The 23,528-nt window shown below is 38.4% G+C and overlaps 2 protein-coding genes across 2 annotated transcripts; one reads left to right on the forward strand and one right to left on the reverse strand.

Annotated features, from left to right (window-relative positions):
• Positions 1 to 200: 200 nt before the first annotated feature.
• On the forward strand, positions 201 to 18,186 carry atp8b4 (ATPase phospholipid transporting 8B4). Its single transcript, XM_059334549.1, has 28 exons — positions 201 to 468; positions 1,547 to 1,605; positions 5,003 to 5,061; positions 5,151 to 5,264; positions 5,365 to 5,463; positions 5,553 to 5,614; positions 5,743 to 5,815; positions 6,401 to 6,471; positions 6,629 to 6,708; positions 7,465 to 7,623; positions 7,719 to 7,807; positions 7,894 to 8,090; positions 8,216 to 8,424; positions 8,842 to 8,885; positions 8,974 to 9,139; positions 9,230 to 9,418; positions 10,066 to 10,181; positions 10,485 to 10,649; positions 10,734 to 10,845; positions 10,929 to 11,034; positions 11,698 to 11,839; positions 12,216 to 12,399; positions 13,720 to 13,943; positions 14,408 to 14,491; positions 15,835 to 16,080; positions 16,158 to 16,296; positions 16,381 to 16,511; positions 16,706 to 18,186. The coding sequence occupies exons 2-28, from the start codon at positions 1,575 to 1,577 to the stop codon at positions 17,000 to 17,002; spliced, it is 3,588 nt and encodes a 1,195-aa protein (XP_059190532.1). The 5' UTR covers positions 201 to 468; positions 1,547 to 1,574; the 3' UTR covers positions 17,003 to 18,186.
• A 65-nt stretch (positions 18,187 to 18,251) lies between these two features.
• galk2 (galactokinase 2) lies at positions 18,252 to 23,318 on the reverse strand. Its single transcript, XM_059334546.1, has 10 exons — positions 22,964 to 23,318; positions 22,778 to 22,866; positions 22,102 to 22,225; positions 21,905 to 21,998; positions 21,664 to 21,810; positions 21,363 to 21,461; positions 21,070 to 21,222; positions 20,205 to 20,415; positions 19,835 to 20,036; positions 18,252 to 18,909 (listed from the first exon to the last, which is right to left on the reverse strand). The coding sequence occupies exons 1-10, from the start codon at positions 23,011 to 23,013 to the stop codon at positions 18,702 to 18,704; spliced, it is 1,377 nt and encodes a 458-aa protein (XP_059190529.1). The 5' UTR covers positions 23,014 to 23,318; the 3' UTR covers positions 18,252 to 18,701.
• Between the last annotated feature and the right edge of the window lie 210 nt (positions 23,319 to 23,528).

The following is a 23,528-nucleotide window of genomic DNA, read 5'->3' on the forward strand; positions in this document are numbered from 1 at the left end:
GAGAGAGAGAGAGAGAGAGAGACTCATAGCACTCACATCACACACACACACACACACACACAGCTTCTTGCCTCTCTCTCTCTCCCTCTATCTCTCTCTCTCTCTCTCTCTCTCTCTCTCCCTCCCTCCCTCCCTCTCTTTCTCTCTCTCTCTCTCTCTCTCTCTCTCTCTATGATCATCAGTTGGTTGATTCCTCCTCACTCTCGGGACATCGTGATCGCCTTTTGTTGCCTGCTGCACCATTTTCACATCCTTACACCGAGTGTTGTCTTCTTCTCTTCCCACTGTAGCTGGACAGGATTTATTTGTTGGTCATGAACACGACTGCATCTATGTCCGTAGACTGTTTGACTCAGGAGGAGGAAAACAGCGTTTAATGAGGAGAAATCCGCGGAATGTGCTGCTTGAAATAAATGACAGGATACATGGAGACAACAGAGGACTGCACCTGTGACCAACTTGTGCAAGGTAAGAAACCACCGTTTAAGCAATTCCATACACAAACCTAGGATACTGTTTTTCTTTGGAAAACACGTTGTTGTGGTAATACTGATACTCAGCTTTGTGTTGCTCACCTGGGATCTCTTGCTATGGAGACAGTTCACTGGGGATTCACACCAATACTTTAATTAAAGTTGCTCCTCTGGACAGAGAAGAAACAAGGCACCACTTTGCTTTGTAGATGTAACACCTTGTATTACACACACAATCATCCTGCACACTGCAAAATGCTCCACACTTGATGGTGATGGTTAATGATTTATTCCTGTTGTGGAGAAAGTATTAAGTATTAAAATTGCATTATAGGTAAAACGCTTGTATGGACATGTCTCTTAAGTTAACATATGCAAGTATTATTAGCAAAATGTACTTAAAAACAAGAGTAAAAGTAGTCAGAAGAACAAAAATGGCGCCAATGAGTGTTTATTATCAATTATTAGATTGCTGGATATTTTTTTCCTGATGCATTTACATGTAAGTAACATTTTATTGCTGTATTTCATTGATGTGTAGCAAATAACTGTTTTGTATGGCAATTTAAACTACAATGCATCAAATTACATATGCACATCATATTGTATGTTTTGTAGACTGTGTAAACTCTCCATATACAGAAGGCTAACTGAGTAACTGCAGTGGTGGATGTATTACTAAGACTTTTTCCTTAAGTAAAAAAATAGAAATACAACATTGTAAAAGCACTCTGTTACTGTAGATGTCCTGCATTCTAAAGTACATACATATTAGCATCAAAATATATATTATATTTTCACAATAGCGTATACATAATTTTAAATATTTTATTATATTACTTTGTATACTATATACTACAATGTATACTATAAATTACAAATTTCCTCCTCAGGCCATAGTCTGCAAAGAAAATAAATCTGGCAAATAAATGTGGTATATGATGCAGTATTTGGACTTAAAGTATAGTATCAGAAAATAGAAATGCTCAAGTTAAGTACTTCAACTTCTTGAATGTAAGTAGATGTAATTGAGTAGTTTTGTTCCAGCTCTGATTTCTTCACCTGTCATTCAGGGAAACCCTCGGGAGGTCCCGGGAGAAGATGGCATTCTGGGGGAGAAATACTCACATTGGTAAGACGTTTTTATTTTGTTGATGCAAAACGATGTTAAGAACAACATGATCAAATTGTTTGTTGTGGAGTGTAATTGATTGCAGGCTTGAGGGGTCTAAATTATGGTAAGCGTCATGTTTTCATCCTGTCTTTGTGCAATGCACTGCTTTAGAGAGATTAAATGTAAACAGCTCAGATGCCTCTCTTCTTATCTCTCTGGGCAAGTTTTTTTTTCATTGTGTCACGTTAGCCTCCTGTCATCACTAACTACCTCACACACAGAGTGAGGTTTAGGGAAAGACTCTGATGTTGTTGAATGGGATTCAAGTGTATTCCTAAAATATTCTCAAAAGAACTGAGAGGATGACAGCACAGTTATTGTGTTGTCAACCTTTTTGAAAGAAACACTAGCTGAAGCTTCAGAACCTGATTGTCTAAAAGCTTCCTGTATTGATATTAGACTCAGGAGGAATATGGTCTGAATTATTTCCTGAAGCATCTATGAATTATTTCACTGTCAGCTGCTCAAACTTGCACAATAAAAGAAAAAGCTCCATCAGAAATCAGTCCGTTAAAAAAGATAACTATGTGCTGTATTTGTGCATTTACACATCTTCTAATGAAATGTTTAAGCAGACCAAAGCCATTCTTAATAATTAATTGTCATAGTAACTGATAGCAGGCCTGTGTGTTGTGTGAGACGGTCTATCCTGTTGCAGCTCTGTGCGTGCGCGTTATGCATAATTCAACAATGATTTAACCTTGTTTGAAACAACAGAGCCGTGTGCTGCCCTGTGCTGAAAGTTTGGTGTGCTGTGATAAATGGTTTCATCATGTTGCAGATAAATGGCATTCATTGTGTTTTTTGTGAGTGAGTATATTTCCTGTGATTATAAAGCATGACTGAGAATGATAATCAGCCTAATGCATCACAGTGACGTGTATGAGCCATGACATCAATACCTAAGGGTGTGATTGTGGATGAAGTCTTGAGTTATTGGGCAAAAAGAGCGAGCTCAGACAGAGTCCACGTGCCACTGACGCTCTTCCAGATCAAACCCATGAAGCTGACTCACTTTAAGACACTCATTATGAGAGCAAATCAACCGTATTTAGGTGTCACGGTGGAGCCATATGTATAAACACAGGCTGACCTATCATAATCATGCTATAAGATATGATTTGGTGAATGATACTGAAAGAAAAGTAACAAAAATGAAATGGTGAGCAGAGTTGCGGACATGTGAATCAAGTAAAACAACAAGTAAAAAAGACAAATAGCTTTTTAAATGGGTTCTTCTATTGTATCAGTTTAAATACACTATATCTAGAATATTTTCACAGCTTTTCTTGCTGCCAGACAGTTTAAGTTTACATAGGGGAAGACTGAAGCTGTTATCTTTGCTCTCTTTAAAGCCACCAGACTCCTTTGAAAAAAGTTTAAAGCCATCTTCCATACTGGTGCAGTGCCTGTAGGAAGTATGTATTCGTACATTACATGCCACACTACAACGTCTGCAACTCTATAAAACACTTACTTTTCATAAGGTACGCACACCATCATACACATTGAACATTGATATTTGCTGGAAACTATTCAAATATTATTGGAAAATCGAACCTTGTAGCGCACTTTAAAACTCTGAAAGATAGGTAGGCTAAATAGACTTACAGATGAGATGAGTCAGGGTGGAAATCCAGAGTGAATTGTGTTACTGACCAGGTCCGTTTAGAAACAGTGCAATGCTGCAACACGTCCTACGTAAATAATAATATTTTGAAAAATGAATTAAAAAATCTTCAAAATCTAGGATGCACACCTTCGTGCTATGTGCAAACCACATACAAAATCTTAGATCAGTCTGATTAATGGTCAGCGAGATATGCCCTAGACACACATCCACACACAGAGATGCTTTTTGCTTTTATAGATAGATAAACTCAATTCATAATTCAACTTGTATTGTTTCTCTTGAGACCTCTGATGGTTCTGACTTCACCCCCGTACAGTGTACTTTTATTGCAAGTCTGCACTTTGTCGTAAGAAGGCGTTCACTGCTTCAGTGGATTAGAGAAAAGCCTTCAAATATATTACAGAGGTACAAAGAGATAAACAAGGTTTCCCTAATGGAAAGTCTCACTGCTACTTTAAAGATGTAACACTAAACAATTTCATGTTTGCAGATTCATGTTTGTGTTCATGCAGCGATAACAGCATGTTTATTCATTGTCCTTAAGCGATTATGTGAGCTCGGGTCGCAGGAGGCTGGAGCTGATCATAGCTGATAGAGAGGCGGGGTACACCCTGGACAGGTCGCCAGACTAACACATAGGGAGAACCATTCATGCTCTCTTTTACTTTTGTTGGAAACTTTAGAGTCACCAATTTAATCTAAACTGCATGTTTTTGGACAGTGGGAGGAAGCCTGAGGACCCAGAGAGAATGCAAACATACAGAGGAGCTGAACCTTTGCTCTCTCTTGTTGAGGCAAAAGTGCTAACCAGCACGTAGCCATAGAAAAGCATGTGCTATATGTAGTTATGGAATGGCATCATAAACAAACAAACAGAACTCAGAATCAGCATGTTAGCATAAAGACACAACTTACTTTTCAGGATGTTTTCACACTTTGCTGGTTTTAACTTTTTCAGTGCACTAAGGGTGATTAACTTAGGCTGTGGTGTCTGGAGGTTGGCAAGTATGCTTGGTATCAATTTACCATGATTATTGGCTTTTCAGCTGTAAATGCTTTAACCCTTAATAGGGCACTCGTTGAAATACTTGCAAATTTCCAAATTTCAACCCTAGAGAATATTGGAGGATATTACATACTGTCAGAATGTGTAAAAAGAAACATACGGACCTGGGGAGGGGGGGTCATATTTTGAGAAAAAAATTTACAAGATTAAAGTGGCAAATCTACGAGAAAAAAATGTGCAGATTTATGAGATTTAAAGTGGTCAATCTGCGAGAAAATAGTTGCTTTTTTCCCACTCTTTTTCTCGTAAATCTGTGACTTTTTCGCACAGATTTGCCACTTTAAATCTCTTAAATCTGCGACTTTTTGTCTTGTAGATTTGCCGCTTTAATCTAGTAAATTTGCAACTTTTTTCTCGAAATCCATGTGGTTCTACAACCAAACAGAGAGACATGGGGACCCCATTTTGATATCCATTGAAGTTACCAAATATAGTTCTTCGCCAGATAAAGGGTTAAAGTTGTTTTAAAGAGTGATGATCCCAACCCCTGTGGTGGGAAATTTCACAAAACGTAGAAAATTCCTTTATCCAAAATAATCCAAACTAAATTGAGAAATTGTCGGGCTTGTATTATACTGTGGTAATATCTTCCTTTATTTATGTGTGCATTTTGTAACCTGTCTCTGGCTAAAAAATGATGTGTTCTCTATGTGTAGAGAAAGAACGCCATGTGAAAGCCAACGCACGGGACTACAATGACAAGTTCTCTTATGCAGTAAGTACTTCTTTAAAATCACATGGGCTTTGTTTTACTCACACTGTGGTATTTTTATCTGTGTTATCTCTAAATGTGTCGTTCTTCAGGACAATCACATCAAAACCTCAAAGTACAACATCTTCACCTTCCTGCCCATCAACTTGTTTGAGCAGTTCCAGAGGGTGGCCAACGCTTACTTCTTAGTGCTGTTGATTCTGCAGGTGGGAGAAACTTTGTCTGTATATATTAGCTTTATGATGGTAGTTTTTGGGGGGAGTTTGTGTGAAACTGAGAGAGCTATTTTGCTTTTCTTTTCTTTAGTTAATTCCAGAAATTTCCTCTCTGTCCTGGTTCACAACCATCGTGCCTTTGGTGTTGGTGCTAGTTATCACGGCTGTGAAGGACGCAACAGATGATTATGTGAGTGCAACTATTCATTAACAGCTCTTCTGAATGCTCCTCTTTCATCTCACATGGTAAAATTGTTAACTTCTTTTTTAAAATTTCAGTTCAGACATAAGAGCGACCAGCAAGTCAACAACCGCCAGTCTCAAGTTCTCATCAGAGGAAGGTACCTTATCCATTTTCTCATTTAGATGCTTCCTATAGCTTCTGAAAAAGCAAAATCATGTGCACACGTTTATATAGTGTGTGTTCAAAGACATTTGTGAGTTGTTTTGTTTGTTTTTGAATCCTAAGTTTGCAGAATGAGAAATGGATGAACGTACGAGTCGGGGATATCATCAAACTTGAAAATAATCAGTTTGTTGCTGTGAGTAAATTTCTGTTAATTGGATGCCTTTTTAATTTTGTTGCAACTTTTTCCCATGTCCCTATATGTATGTGTATAAATATACAGTACAGGCCAAAAGTTTGGACACACCTTCTCATTCAATGCGTTTCCTTTATTTTCATGACTATTTACATTGTAGATTCATCAAAACTATTAATGAACACATATGGAATTATGTACTTAACAAAAAAGTGTGAAATAACTGAAAACATGTCTTATATTCTAGTAAGCAAGGGGTGGTTACTTTGAGGAATCTAAAATACAAGACATGTTTTCAGTTATTTCACACTTTTTTGTTAAGTACATAATTCCATATGAGTTCATTCATCGTTTTGATGCCTTCAGTGAGAATCTACAATGTAAATAGTCATGAAAATAAAGGAAAAGCATTGAATGAGAAGGTGTGTGTCCAAACGTTTGGCCTGTACTGTATATATATGTACAATTAAAGGATTCTTCTGGGAGATTCACAGGCTGCTGACTGCTCTCGCAGGATCAGAGGTGCAGAGATTGATTTATTGCCTTTTCTCACTGCTGAGTGTTTTATATTGGTTTTACACACAGGCAGACCTCCTCCTCCTCTGTAGTAGTGAGCCCTATGGACTGTGCTATATTGAGACTGCAGAGCTAGATGGGTAAGTGCTACACTGGTTATATTTATTAGAACTGAAGAAACCTAAACCCCAATTGAACACCATATTAAATGTGTAAAGAAGGAAACTGTGAAAATGATTCTTGGAGTTGTTTCAAACTCTTGGGGACAAATTCTGTTTTCCATTTCTCCTCCAACAGTGAGACAAATCTGAAAGTTCGTCAGGCTTTAACCGTCACCTCAAATTTGGGAGATATTACAGAACTGATGGACTTTGATGGTGAGATGACACTTGACATATTCATTTCTTTTTACGTTTGTGTAAATTAATCACTTGTGAACACTTCAAGGTAAAGCCGAACCAATTTGTGAGATATAGGTATCTTATCTGTACCTGTCTATGTTTTCAAATATGCTTAATATGAAAACCTTTTTTAAAGAACATAATACAGAAATTATGCCTCAGCTATTTTAATTTAATCTATTCTTTATTTAAAGAAAAATGACTGATACTGAACGTACACTGGTGTTTATTTCGCCTTTCATTTAATTTTTATTTATTCTTTATTTAAATAATCAGAAAGTTGTATTGAAAATACACTGACGTTGATTTAGCTATTCATTTTATTTGTATTTTTTATTTTATTTAAATGGTCATAAATTGACTGATACCAAACACATACTATATAGCTATTTATTTTTATTTGTTCTTTATTTTTTACAGCATTAATTTCTCAACTTGTTTGACAATGTGATGATGCATAATAATGTTAAAGTTATTTGTTTAAGAAAGCAGCCCTCTGAGTACTTTTGCATACTCACATCATTAAGCTCAAAACGTTACTGAATCGGCTGCCATATAGGTAATTGGTGAATTTTCCCCTTTGAAAATCGGTCTGAAAAATCCCATATTAGTCAGGCTCTACTTGTGTGTGCACCCGTGCAGTTGTGACTTTGTTGTGTGAATCGCATGTCTTCAATTCTCTCCTGCAGTGATGACTCATGTTAGTAAGACTGCACTTGTTTTGTTTTTCAGGAGAAGTAATTTGTGAACCACCAAACAACAAGCTGGATAAATTTACTGGAACTTTACTATGGAAAGACAATAAATACCCCCTGGACAATGAGAAAATGCTGCTGCGAGGTTGCATTCTCAGAAACACTGAGTGGTGCTTTGGGATGGTCATTTTCGCTGGTAGATTTTTAGTTCGATCTCCACATCCATTAGCCATAATCCATCTTTATGTTCATGTTCTTTCAGGACTGATTGTTTTTTCCCTCTTCCAACAGGATTGCAAACAAAACTAATGCAGAACTGTGGAGGGACTAAATTTAAAAGAACAAGTATTGATAAACTGATGAACACTTTGGTTTTGTGGGTAAGTTGTTTGTTGATTTTTTACAGCCCGTACAAAAAAAAAAAAAACAATTTCAGAAGAATATTGAGTTGTGATTTGTTTTTCAGATCTTTGCCTTCCTCGTTTGTATGGGAGTTATTCTGGCCATTGGAAACACTGTTTGGGAGAGCTGCCTTGGCAGAAACTTCCAGGTGTTTTTGCCGTGGGATGAGTTTCAGAGCAGTGCTGTTTTTTCTGGCTTCCTCACCTTCTGGTCCTACATCATCATCCTCAACACTGTTGTTCCCATCTCACTGTATGTCAGGTAAGGACAACGTTTATTTCCAAAATGCTACATAACTATTCTGAGAATCGAAGCTCCGTCAGGTGTAACATTTCTTTTATGTAATCTAAAAATACCACTATTTGTTTGGTTAAACCTTCCTTCAGTGTGGAGGTTCTACGGCTCGGCCACAGTTACTTCATTAACTGGGACCGCATGATGTACTGCAGTCAGACGGACACTGCGGCGGAAGCTCGCACTACCACTCTGAACGAGGAGCTGGGTCAGGTGGAGTTCATTTTCTCTGACAAGACGGGCACCCTCACCCAGAACATCATGGTTTTCAGCAAGTGCTCCATTAACGGACAGACATACGGTATGGAGCCTTTTCTGAAACTCTTAATATGTTACTGTTATAAAATCAGTCTTGTAGTCGGCCTACTTAAACTGGATTACCCTGAAAAGTTATAACCTTGAAGATCTGTTTGATAGTCTTTAGTGGCGGCGATAAACAGTAATTGCGTATTCAACCTAACCTAACCATTCTTAGTTTCATATGGTTATACAGGATTGAAAACAGGATTATGAATATTTTATTTGATTTCTCAAGATAGCTCCCCCTAAATCCTACACAATTTCCTTTAATGTATTATATTTCAAGGCAAAACACTGTGCAAGAGGTTTAATAAAAAAAAAAAAAAAGTCAGATAGGACTCCAAACTCACTATTGATCCCTTATCACAGTGACATACTTGATATTTAACTCAGTACTTATTTGCTGTTATCCTCTTAGGTGACATCTATGATGAATTTCAGAAGAAGGTGGAAATTACAGAAGTAAGTGAAGCTAAACAAACACAAATGATCAACTCTGTGATGATACTAATAGTAACATAATAACTGTTGGTGGTGCATGTGCCCTCAGAAAACAGCCTGTGTGGACTTTTCCTTCAACGCTCTCTGTGACAGGAGGTTTAAGTTTTACGACAGTCGCCTGGTTGAAGTCATTAAACTGGAGGATCCTGCAGTGCAGGAGTTCTTCAGACTGCTGGCTTTGTGCCACACTGTTATGCCGGAGGAGAAGAGCGAAGGTAAACTGTGTCCATGGCCCAGCAGTAACCAGTATTAACTGAAAGTTGTCCAAGGTGGTGATTCTGATTGATGTTTGTGTCAACATGAAGGAAATTTGATGTACCAGGCTCAGTCACCTGACGAGGGAGCCCTGGTCACTGCAGCGCGAAACTTTGGCTTTGTCTTCCGGGCCCGAACCCCCGAGACCATCACACTGTGTGAGATGGGACGAGCCGTCACCTACCAGCTGCTCGCCATACTGGACTTCAACAACGTGCGCAAGAGAATGAGTGTCATTGGTTAGGTCCTTACATATAACAACACAACAATGCTTCTTTTAGCCTATAGGTCGTCATCATGACGTGCACAATAATTATTCAGAAAACAAGTCGGTAACGTTTTATAATAAGGTCCTTAATAACCATTAATTAACAAGTAATAAGGCATTGTTCTCACTTTAGATCCGGTAGTTGCAAAAAGCATAGTTAACTTATAGTTAACTTATAATATATGAGCAATAAAGTATATTTTAATATCAATAAGCAAACAAAATAAGATTAATAAAGGCATGGCAAAGACATAATGGGTGTTTGTAATGCCATTATTAACACTTATATAAGCTTATAAACACACAATAATGTTAATAAGCATCTTGTAAGGACTTACAAGGGCCTTATTACTTGTTAATTAATGCTTATTACAAGGACCTTAATATAAAGCGTTACCAACAAGTCTATTGATTTCCTATTTGACATATTTTACAATATCTGTAACAATAACTAATACATATTCTATAGCTTGAAGAAGAGTCTCTATGTGCTGTTGAGAACTTGACACCCTATGTGCATGCTTCTGTTTGCAATCTGCAATCCAGGTATTTGTTCTGTGTGTGCAAATGGGATTTGATCAGAAAAGTTATGTTGTGTTCTCCTGCTGTGTTTGATAGTGAGAAACCCGCAGGGTCAGATTAAGCTCTATTCCAAAGGAGCCGACAGCATTATCTTTGACCGCCTGCATCCGTCCAGTCAAGACCTCATGTACACTACCTCAGAACATCTCAGCGTAAGTGTTGTTCGATTGGATAACATCAGTCAATGAGGTGCACTATGCGTTTAAGTGCATCTGTATTTAAAGCCTCATAAAAACATCAGTGTTCCTACATCATACTGGTGACTCCTGCAGCAGTTGGTGTAGGTAATGTTAAGTAGTTTTGTTAAAATTTCAGAAATAGTTTTAGATTGAGATTCTATTTCTGACTTTAGTAAAAAAAAAAAGTTACTAATGAAATTCTAAATTTTGTGTCCTGCAATGAAAACTAATAAAACTACAAAATAGTTGTTTGTTTTTCAATCGCGTTCTCTGCAGGAATTTGCCGGAGAAGGGCTTCGTACATTAGCTCTGGCCTACAAAGATCTCGATGAAGATTATTTTGATGTTTGGATGAAGAAGCTGCTGTTTGCCAGCACTGTCATCGAGAACCGCGAGGATCAGTTGGCTGTTCTCTACGAGGAGATTGAGCAGGGCTTGAAGGTAACATTGACATCCTTTTGTTTACAACCTTGAAGCAATCAAAGGCATTTAGCTTCTGCAGACTGACTGTTGTCCTGTTTAAAGCTTGTAGGAGCCACAGCCATCGAGGACAAACTGCAGGAAGGAGTCCCAGAAACTATCGCCTGTCTGAATCTAGCTGACATCAAGATCTGGGTCCTCACAGGAGACAAACTAGGTAGCATAATTCACCTAAATTACCCTTCTGACCAGACACAGGGAAAGGCTACAGAAATATAAAACGTGTGTAAAACATTTCAGAGACAGCGATGAACATCGGCTACTCCTGCAACATGCTGCGAGACGACATGAATGAGGTGTTTATTATCTCTGGCCATACACTGCTGGAGGTGCAGCAGCAGCTCAGGTGAGTTAATGCCCCCCTGTGAGTCTGTGGTTATACAGTTTCATGAGGCTAGAGGTCACAGCAGGTCATTTTATACAGTGAGTTAAAGTTTAAAACAAATTTCTGGGCACTACCATCATCACACATGAATAAACTTAAGCTCTTTGAGTCTCAGCCTTCCACTCCTACCCAGGTTATGCTTCACATAACCACAGGCTGTTTAGACCCAAGTTTGCAGAATATATTAAAATACAATTGGCAAAAATAACAAATTTTTTCCACGCATGGGATAAACTGCATGATATTGTCATTAAGTTGGCATGCCTGTAGAGATGAGACTTGCAGGTACCCAAAGAGCCCATTTTTATTTAGATATCTTGAGGTCAAAGGTCAGGAAACTCTTTCAAAACTGGTCACGCCAGCCTGGCCAAAATTTGACCTTACTTTGGCCTGTAATTAGCCTCCTTCCTGTCATGCCATGACTGGGTGGATGGTACCAATGGATTCATTAGGTTGTTTAGTTTCATATGATACCAATATATTCACTAGCTTTCACACAGAGCACGCCACAGCCTCAGTCATGTTGGCTGAGATCAGGCCATTGATCGTCATTCAGTACAGACTAGATAAAGCTTTCATAAACATAAAGATACTGTAAGTTCACTGGCTTCTTTCTCTCCTCAGGAGTGCAAAAGAGCACATTATTGGCCTGAGTCGAGTTAGCAGTGCAGGAGGTGATGAGAAGGTGGACGTCTTTGCAGACGACTCTGTGTTTGAAGAAACCATCATTGCAGAGTACGCCTTGGTCATCAATGGACACAGTTTGGTGAGATACTGAAAGGCTTTACATTATGTAGCATTTCCCTTCGCTGGATGATATTTTTATCCTCTGCTTGTTTTTATTTTGGTACTGATGCCTGCAGGTTTGTTAAACGCTGGTTGTGTTGCTGTCTGCTGCAGACTGTGCTGAGTCTGTAATAAGCTGCTGAGGGCCCTCAGGTCTATTACAGGTTTTCATTAACCTCCATTTCCTCACAGAGGAGCTGCTCCCTCGCTGCACCCTGAGCAGCGAATGTGATGAAGCAACATCTCTGTGGAAATGTTACATTGAGCTGTTGCTTGGTGTCGCCTCTGCAGGGGGCTGGTGTTATAGGACGCTAATGATGGGTTTAATAGGTGTGATGCATGTGCTCTCCCTCCAGGCTCACGCTCTGGAGCCACAGCTAGAGCACACTTTGCTGGACTTGGCCTGTTTGTGTAAAACAGTCATCTGCTGCCGGGTCACTCCCATGCAGAAAGCCCAGGTGGTGGAGCTGGTGAAGAGGCACAAGAGGACCGTCACCCTGGCCATTGGAGATGGAGCCAATGACGTCAGCATGATCAAGAGTGAGTCTCATTCAAAGCTAAAATAAATCATTTTACAGCATCATCAAATTCCAGCAGCTAGATTTAGTTTTCTCAGGTCAGTTTGCACTTTAAACCATAGACTGTATATAAATAATGGACGTAGTCACCATGATGTCACCCATTGGTTTGTGGACTGCCCGTTGGAAGCCTCGAGTTCAGCGTTATACTCGTCGCCATCTTGCGTCGCCATCTTGTTTCCGATACGCGGAGCAGACCATAATTGGACTGTGGCGGAGCGCGAGTAATCTGACGACACTGACTACAGCCTCTCTACACCGGCAACCCGACTGAGAGAAGCCGCTGCTAATTCATGTTAGCATTAATTGGAGCATTAACTAGGATGTTAGTTTTGGCTAGCAAAAAAACAAAAACAAAATGTATCTTTCTTACCTCAGAAAACTGAGCAGCGACTCCTTGGAGCGTCTGTTAGTCCAACCAAACACTGAACAAGACATTTTACTGAACAAAACGTTCAAATAAACTGTCATTAAGTGAAAAAACAGTGTGAAAGGGTCAAAGTTATGAGACCAAATCGGTAAACGTCCTCTTTTATATCTATAAAACGTTATATATAACTTTTTTTATAACTATTGACACGTTTCCATGGATACGCATTGCTCTGCTTCTCTCCTGGTGAGGGCTCGCCTTGTTAAGTGTAAAGCTAGAAACGCCCTAAATCATACGATTCTTTATCTTCTATTTTCTTCTAAATGGGCCATTATTAGAACTATTGACATCAAATTGTCTTGAAGAAGATTTTTTACTAGCGTTTGAGACCATAGTGTTGTCCCTGAAAAAATTTTCTGAGGTAATAAATCAAGTGAGAAGTTTTCAAATTTAGCACCAAAATGAATGGGCAGATTTATTTTGCAGCCAAACTTAGCACCCCCTACTGGAATTTTCGGTGAATTGCAGGCTTTATGCACTTCCTGGTGGCCTCCATGCACAGGCACGGAGATTGCCGCCTGCTTTAAACACACTTCAGTTTGCTTAAAGGTGCTATATGTAATGTCTGGCTTCATCCTTCAGACAAATAGGGGGCAGTATTTCACCCCTTTCCACCCAGATTGTGTACAGTTAGAAACATGAAAAAAAAACTTGCAATGTCCTCAAAAAAACATATAGTGAACTTTTACAAACTTGCAAGTCAAAACTTTTTTTCAGTGTTTCTTCTTCAGATTCTTTTGACAATTATAGACAATTTTTAAAAAGGGTTAAGTGGCATATCTTACGCATTGCACTTTTAATCTGTCTTTCAGTGTTTAATTTAGTGATCCACTCTGCTTGTTACTTCCACAGCTGCTCACATCGGTGTTGGCATCAGTGGTCAGGAGGGGATGCAGGCGGTTCTGGCATCTGATTACTCCTTTGCTCAGTTCTGGTACCTGCGGCGGCTCCTGCTGGTGCATGGACGCTGGTCCTACTTTCGCATGTGTAAATTCCTGTGCTATTTCTTCTACAAAAACTTTGCCTTCACGCTGGTACACTTCTGGTACGGCTTCTTCTGTGGTTTCTCAGCTCAGGTAAGAACACGATATTCTATAATATACTGTATGTTGAGCTAGTTATGTACATCAACAATCCCATTCCATTGAAAAAATGTCCACACATTGACACATTTGTCCTCTTACATCCCTTCTCCTGATGGAGAGCTTCTTCTGATCTTAGTCTGTCACCTCTTTCTCTAGAATGACAGTAGTATGATCGTTTTGTATGTTCAGCTGGCGATGGTCCTCAACCAAATTATTCCTTTTTTGTCACATATTTTCGAATTGTGTCACTCTTTGCACATGGAATAATACTATAAACAGATTATTTTTACATTTTAAGAGCCTCATCTATTTTTTCAGTCTGTAGGCAATGCTACTCTGAAGTTAGATTGCTGATTTAACCTTTTACACACAAGACCTGACTGAAAAACCTGGATTTAAAGTCACAAACCTTATTTCAGTGTTTTATTATGTATAACACTGTCCTCTCTCCATAGACGGTGTATGACCAGTGGTTCATCACCCTCTTCAATATCGTCTATACATCTTTACCAGTCCTGGCCATGGGACTTTTTGATCAGGTAACACTGTTTAATATGTGATCACAATAACTTACTAACATAGTCAATTTCAAATTACCTTATTATTTTCGTAATTAAGTCTTGATTTCTTCATTTGGACTAAAGTCCATTTATTTTTCTAGCAGTCTCCAATGGCAACTCCTGAGCCATCTTATACGTTCCTTTTTGTTTATCTTTTCAAGATAAAGATTCAATATCTTATTACAGCAGATTGTTTTTTAATGTCATGATTGATTTGGTGCCTAATATCTAACCCTTCAGTAGGTACTATACTAAATGTAACTTATGTGTGACTGGAACTCTAATAAAATAATAATAAATAGTCCGATTTTTTTAAGTGAGGTTGAATGAATTACTTATTCATAGTCAGTGTGTTATTACAGTAGATGGTGGTCGGCACACCCCCAGTTTGGAGAAGCAGGCAGGAGTACTGACACAAGAGCTGGGCAGCAGCAAAATGTATTTTAAACTACTAAAAAAGTGCTTAAGCATACGTTGTATTCAGAATATTTTTACATCTTTACCTTGCTGTTAGACAGCCCTTTCTTACGGGGAACTGAAGCCATTATATCCACCACTTCAAAGCCACCAGACTCCATTGTCAAAAACAATAATTTTACCTTGCAGAACACAAGAGTTGCTGGTCTATCACTTACTGCAATTAATGACATTGGTGATTGAAATTATTTGTTTTGATCCCCTAAAGTCACACAGTAACACAAACAAAGCAGCATTAGACCAGCAACTCCGATGCTCTGTTAGGTTAAATTACTGTTTTTGTCAAAGGAGTCTGGTGGCTTTGAAGAGAACATAGATTGATGCAAATTCCCCATAAGAAAAGGCTGCCTGATCATTGTGGAATAATTGCATGATGGAGAAACGTACACATACTGTAATAATGCAAAAGTCTACTATACTATGAAAAAATGGGAGAAGTTGACTGTCTATAAGTCGCATCACAAAGACAGAAGAGAATGGACTATAGAAAGGAAAATAAGTGGATCCTTGTTTTCTGACACCAAGCTTTGTGTTCCATTCTATGCTTTGTTGTACTTTCATGGCTGCGGTGCTTTCAAGGTTAAACAGTGAAAATATTCTGAATATAGTGTACTCTTGAACTGATAATGACACATTAATAGATAATACACTGACTATGGTTTGTATAAGTACCTCATACAATCCAAACTATCCCTTTAATGTGATTAACCCATATCATTATGTGATATTGTGTATTGTTCATCTATCATACTGATTCAACCAACTGCTATTCAACTACCAACGAGCCCTCAACACCCTTTCCCTTCCATTACTGTAAAACACTCATAACTGTCTGTTTCCTGCAGGATGTCAACGACCAGAACAGCCTTCGCTACCCGAGCCTCTACAAACTGGGCCAGCAGAACGTCCTCTTCAACAAGCGCCAGTTTTTCCTGTGCACGCTGCAGGGGATGGGCACATCGTTCGTGCTCTTCTTTTTTCCCTACGGAGCCTTCTCTGTCATGGTGAAAGAGGACGGCTCGCACTTTTCCGACCAACAGGCGTTTGCTGTTACCATAGCAACATCCTTGGTCATTGTCGTAAGTGTTCAGGTAAGAGTAGAAAGAGATAAATATAGTCCTGTTGATTAGCTAAAAACAATGTTTATGATATATGTGTCTGTTTCTAGATTGGACTGGACACATACTACTGGACAGCTGTCAATCACTTCTTCATATGGGGGAGCCTGACGGTGTATTTTGCGATATTATTTGCAATGCAAAGTGATGGAATATTTGGTATTTTGCCAAGTAATTTCCCATTCATAGGTAAGTTTACTTTAGTTCAATACACGTGAAGAAACAATACTGATTGATGGAAATTTAGCATAAATTAATTCTGTATGTCTTCAGGCACTGCACGTAACAGTCTGTCGGAGAAGTGTGTGTGGTTGGTCATTCTGCTCACCACTGTGGTGTGTGTGGTGCCCGGCTTAGTGGTCAGCTTCCTGAGAGTAAACCTCTTCCCAACTCTAACAGATAAGGTACATTAACATTGACATGAGCTTTACAGGGGTGACTCTATGCATACTTTTACTTTTCATACTTGAAGTACATTTTTCTGATGCTACCTTTAAATGCAGAGTATCAACTTGGAATATTCTTACACTGTGGTATTGGTACTTTTACTTTAGTAATGGATCTAAGAACCTCTTCCTCCACTGCTGTATTTTAACAGGTTCGTCACCTCCAACAGTCCAGAAAGAGACAAGGACCTCAGGAGCACAACCCGAGGCGAGTACGCAGGACGAGCTCTCGCCGCTCTGCATACGCCTTCTCCCACCAACAGGGCTACGGCGAGCTGATTACCTCAGGAAAAAACATGAGGATGAGCTCAGTGACCTCTGCTCGCTCCCCTGGAAGAGAACCTCCGAGCTCCACCTGGATAGAAAATGTGTTGAAGAGAAAAAACGAAGTCTCCTGCGTCTCTGATGAAAACACAGGAGCTCCAGCAGTGGAGCAAAAACAGACTTAGCAGCAAACTGAGTGAACTCGACCTCTGACTAATAGATAGTGTAAACACTCAAGGACACCATATGGTTCTCACAGACCAAGCACAATGTACGAGTGTCCTTCATTTGGTGAATTTATGCTCAAATCATACACAGGTGTACCTCTTTTTTTTTATTAGTGTGGATCATGTGGATTCTGTTGAATGTTAAAGGCCAATCGAGATAACAGTTTTTTCATCTTTACCACAACACGATTTTGTTTAATGAGCAAACTCAATCAGAAACACCCAGTATATTTTGCATGAGTTGCCAAAATTAAAAATTAAAAAAAATTGTCCTCTTGCATCAACAGATCCAATTTGATCTAGAAGTGATTGGTGCAGTTATTCAATATTATTTTCATGGCATGTTCTTTTCTGATAAATACTGAAAGGTACAAACACAAGACATTCATAAATGAGCACCAGTACAAAAAGTTGTTTTTTCAGACTGTAAAGCCTATGCACTGAAAATCTCCTCTCAACCTCCATCCAAAGTGCTAAAACACAAGTGTTTCTGTAAATAATGATGTGAAGCTGCTGGATGTGATGATAAGCACAACTATTGATTATAATTATTGATTTGAGTACATTTTGCTGACTCAATATTTTGCCAATATACAGTATGTATCGGTTTCCCCGTGCCTTTAATGGTTCCCGTTAAAGATATCAATGTCAAACCAGTTCCTTGACTTGAGTTTTTTTTTTTCAAAGAAATGTGTAAAACTAGAATGCATGGCTTGAATCTGATATATTGAGATATTTAAAATAATGTACAGTTGCTGCACAGCATTTGAATAATCATTGTCAAACTCCAAACATGATGTACGCTTCAATTTGGTTCTTAAAAAACTGTGATCAGCTTTTAAAAACCTCAAGTGTTTATCAAGGTTTTTAGTCCATATTTGAGCAGACAGTGACAGGCAAACTGTCTGTGTGAGATAATTTAATAAAAGTCCCTGAGCAGATTTGAATGCTGCAGTTACCCTCAGTACAGTACAGAGTGCCTTAGACTACCGAGCCTCCACCATCACTGCTCTGTAATGAAGTGAAAATTGCTCCTGTGCAGGAGCTCCAGCCCAGCGTATGATTGTATAATCAGGACGCCTCTAACCTGACTTACACGTGGCTCCTTTTCCCCTGTGACAACTCGAACACAAGACACACCCGACACATTTTAACAGCCATAAGAAACATGTCGGGGTGATGATACTCAAATGATTACTCCTTCAAATGCACACAAATGCATTCTGTTTATTTAATTCTTCAGATTTTCTTTTTTGCCCATTGTTTACTACATTATGTCCATGTATACAATGTAAAAAATGTTGGATGGATTTTATACAGCAGCATAAATTAAACCTGATTGTTATTACATTTGTCATGTTTTCTTCTCTGAGCTGAACTGTGAAAGTGATGTAGCTCTAAAAAATTAATACAAAAATATGAAAACAAAAAACATATTCCCTTTATAAAATGATTTACCCCTGTAATCATTTTTTGGCCCCTCTATTCTAGGATAATATGTGACGAGTAAAGAGACACTTTTGTAAACACATTTTATAAACCTTGTCATTTGGAAGTGTCATCTGAATCAGGTGTAATTGTAAAGTCTTATTTGTTTTCCTGCAGGAGTAAATGTGATTCAATGATTTCCTGCATAAACAGACATCAATGATGTGTTTCACTCCTCAAGGAAAATTGCAGCTCCCCCGCCCGGCTTTGACACAAACAAACTCTGCTTTTCCATTGCCGCTCTGCGTGGATCAGGGCGGTAGTAGGCCTCGCTCACTGCTTCTAAGAAAGACTCCACCTTCTCATCTGGAACCATGGAGACAGCACAGCCGCCCCATCCTGCACCTGTCAGCCGCGAGCCCACAGCCCCTGACTTCCTGTCATCAAGAGAAGCAAGAAAAAATTCCTAAAGACCATATTTTTAATCCCTCATCTACAGTAAACAGGGCTATATTTATTACTAACCAACCAGCACTTAATACACACATAAGGATATTAGTCTGCTCTCAACACTTGCTTAAAAGTTTATTTTTGTTTTCATCCAACATGCTAACATACTGATGATGGTATAATAATGTATTCATGTGCTCCCATTTCCTTTTAGCTAATACCAATTTTTCCATCACCACATTATTGCAGGGTAATATTTACCATAAGGACCATTTTGTTTCAGCATGCTAACTTTTGACAATTAGCACTAAACACAAAGTACAGCTGAGGCTGATGGTAATGTAAAAAAAAAAGCTATATATTTCTGAATGTGCTATTTTCCCATAATGCAATACAATAAAAAGTAAAAATGTGTGAAATTTAATTGGTAGTCTGATATTTAAAGTTGCAGTTTAATTGCTGCTTCACAGTTTCTGAAAGTTTAAACATTACATCTATTGTCTTTGTATAATTTTGAATTGAAAATATGTCAAAAAGGATTAGCAAATTCTCTGTTTATGTTTTAGACAACTTTTTTTGAATTAGGAATGACTTAATATCCTGATTTCTTGTTTACCAACAGCAAAAAAACAACAAAAACAACATATTCAGTTTAGTATATTTAGTATTATAATAGTATTATTAGTGTTATTATATATTATTAGTATTCACTCAGTACGATCAGTATAATGTATGGGCTTGGAAGACAGCATGCACAATACCAGTACCCTCAGACTCAAGCAGCTAACTTAAATTCAGCCACACAATTTTGCCTAAAGTTGGTTGTTTTTCACTTTTGTTTTTGTCAGGTCTCCAGAACAGCACTGGCTATTTTTACAGTCTAAGTCTGTAATATCAGAGAGCTGTACTCACAGACAGATGTCCGCCAGCTGATCCAGTTCAGGGCAGCTGCACTCATACAGGTCTCTGCAGCTTGCATGGCTCTGGTTCATCAGGTCTCCCAGTAGCTGTACTGAATCAGCTAGTTCTGAGTCACACACACTCTTAAAGCGCAGCACCCGTGCTGCTTCACTGTACACGTGCTTGGCTCGCTGGTGCAGCTTGAAACTCGTCACTGAGAGAGACGAAAAGAGGCAAATGTGTCTGAGGTCATTCATCTGTACACATAGTGTTGGGTTTCCTAAAGAACCAATTCAAATTTAATGTGATTTTCAGATTAGACATGATTCAGCTCTGAGTTATAAAAATACACAGATGTTGCAGATGTTGTCGTGTTGCTCACTATGCTGAGTGTTGGCGCTCAGCAGCTCTGTGGAAAACTGCTCGGAGGTGACGCCTAGTGCCTTGCAGATTTCCTCCCGGCTGTACGGTTCAGGATGCAACACGTTGTCCACCAGAGCCAGCATCTCCTCCAGGGACGCCTTCAGCTCCGTCTGAACCTGCTCCAGCTTCAGCAACCTGCTCGAGTCCAGACCGCGTGCCTTCGCAAGCATCTGAGATCACACCCAAGACAATGAAATGTGAGATAATATACCCCAATCTCTACACTTCAACTATAATAACATTTATGCATATATGCTGAAGCTCTATCACAATAATTACCAGTAAGAAAACAATACACTGTCCTGTTTCTAAGTGTACTGCTCCACTATATATGCAGGATCCCTCTATATATTTCTGTGGTAGTATCACTTCTCATGGTTCTTTCCAATCCAGAAGTTCCGCACCAAATGTTATTGCATAAAAATAAAGCTAAATGGAGATTAATTATCATGTTTATGGACAACACATATTTATTAGTTGGCTTGTATGCAGATTCAAAAAGCACAAGATCTAACAGGTTACTGATTCTAAACATTTTGGAATTGCATGACCCCTGAAAACAAACTGATGGCATCATCGGGTATACATGCAATATTAAGTTGAAATGTTTGTAGGCCTTTGTAGGTGTACAACTAAATAATTATTTGACATATTCAGTGTATTTTATCTTAATAGTCATAAGATATTGAGCATTTCCCAACAGCAAATACATTCAGTAAAATCCTGTTAATATTTTTATTAAATTATAAAATAGTTTTCCTGCTCCATAAATCATCCTTTCTCGCCCAGAAACAGGTTTAGAAACACTGGACAGATCACTGTACCTTTGTGGCGATTCGACACTCCACCACCCGGATGTTGTAGTGAGAAGAAGCAGCTTTGTTCATCTCCACGCAGCAGTTGGAGATCACAAACACAGCTCCATCTGGCAGCTTGACATCAGTGGCACGCAGAGGCTGGAACTCTATCAGCTTTGCCTGACAGAAAAAAAAATCAAGGAAACAGTAAGTCACTACTTATAAAGGTTTTTATACTAATTAAACATGCATTTCTTCTTGCAATGTTCCGCATATTTATTTAGTGAGTTTAGTTTGAATGAACCAGGAAAGTGACATACAGTTCCTCTCTCTGCCAGGAATGAGATGGACTGGTCCATGCCACCTCCCTCTGTGCCGATGTACCGCTCACTTTTGGCACAAATCTCAGCCAGCGTGACCTGCAGGATAACAGGATATTATGACAAAAACACTAAACAGAACTCAAAAACTTGAAAGAACTTGAAAATGACAAATACTTGCATTAAAATTAAGCTAGTTTTTAAAGTAGCAGTCAAATTTGCTAGTAAAACACAGCACTTTTTCAAATGTAAATGTGTATAATGTTGTAAAATTAAATGCTTGTATTGTAAAGTATTGTACCTTGGAGAGGGACTTCTGATTTGCCTCCATTGTTACGAGACCGGCACAACAAACTAAGGCACTGGAGCTGGAGAGGCCGGAGCTCGGAGGAATGGTTCCATCTACGACACATGACATTCCTGCTAACTCAGCAATCCCAAACTTCTCCTGTGAAGAAAATAAGCAGGAATGTTAACTTTACCAACCTTCTATAATGCTCTTATAGTATAATATTGCATACTTAATTGTACTTAGATCTTACCTGAATACCTTTGACTCCACAGAGGAAATAATAATGCCATTGTGGGTTCTCTCTGTCTATGGCAATTTCTTCTGAACATGACACAGTGAAATCCCTGCAAACAGATGACGACACTTTAAAAGCATTTTAAGCTACTAAATTAACTTCACAGACATAACATAAGTATTCAGCAATAATCATGGGTGTCTAAGCCTTACTTGTAGTGAGGATTTGTGTTGGCCAGAGTGACTTTCCCTGAGTTGTTCACCGAGACAGCTGCGAGGATATTCGGTTCAATGGCCATCGGGAGAACAGAATAGCCGCAGTAATCAATATGCTCTCCTGTAAATATGAGGGTTTTGGACAAAAGAGAAATGTGATTTACAACTGTAGATGAGACTCAATTATTTAATTATCCTAAAATTATATTTGTATTTTGTATGCAAACATAAAATTAGATGTATATTTTGATAAAGTTAAATACATCAGTCATTAATTTATATTTCTCATAGTTAAATATACCAATTTAGAGTTTATATATATGAACATAATAGCAATATATTTGTACTTTGTAAGACAAAGAAAATTTGTAATTAAACCTATATATTTGGATATGTTTATGAAAATAATTGTTGTTCAGGGTTATATCTATAAGGATGCTAGATTAATTTAATTAACAATGACTGGAATTAAATAAGTGTGTACTTCTTCCTATTCCATCAACAAGTGTTTGACAATCTTGTATTGTTATTATTGTTATGCTTTCTAATACGTTTTCAGTATGAGAACTTTGCTTTCTTTTTATACGTTGGAAATAAACTTATTTCCCCTCCATTGAATTACCTTTCTCCCAAATGTCAGTCAACGAAATCCTACCATATAAAATGAAATTACCTATCAGATTGACCCTTCCAGGTGCACATGCATAGAAAAGGGGAACTTCTCCATACTTTGTCTCAAAAGTATTTTTCAGGTTTTGCAGCCTGCATGGAATTACAAATAAAGAAATGAAGTGAGTATCACATTAGTTTATTCACCCCTCTGCTTCAATAACAAATAGAATATCTTACTGCTACTCACCTTTCATTGGCAGATATCGCAGTCGTTAACTTGGGAGGGTTTGTAGCCATTTCTCTCTGTTTTAAATAACTCTGAATGGACTTCTTGTTGTCAGACAGGAGCGCTCACAGTTTTGTTGCAGATCCTGGTCACGATCAGCTGACTGTCACAAGAGGATCGCGGATGCGGAACACGCTGAACTGAGATCAGTTTTTAAAACATGAGTTTAGCTCAGCTGATAGATTTAAGTTCCTGTTTGTAACAGAAAAGCTGACTCTGAAGCGGTTCAGTCTGCAGCAGCAAAAACACGGAAGTGTCTGGAGGAGAGGGGGCGTGGTCGAACACGTATGCAGGCGGTGACGTCACAATATACCTTAAAAACTACAAAACTTTTACACGAAATAGTTTCTACTCATAGACTATATATATATATTCATATATTTTTTATTATATATATACATTATATATAATACTAAATCATGTATTATACTTGTTTATTACAGAAAGCGATAATGTTTGAAGATTAGTATATGCTTAGATCTGTTTGAATGTAATCTAAAATATTAATTTCCTACAATAAAAAAAT

This window comes from Centropristis striata, chromosome 6, assembly GCF_030273125.1.
Source record: "Centropristis striata isolate RG_2023a ecotype Rhode Island chromosome 6, C.striata_1.0, whole genome shotgun sequence".
NCBI classification, from domain to species: Eukaryota; Metazoa; Chordata; class Actinopteri; order Perciformes; family Serranidae; genus Centropristis; species Centropristis striata.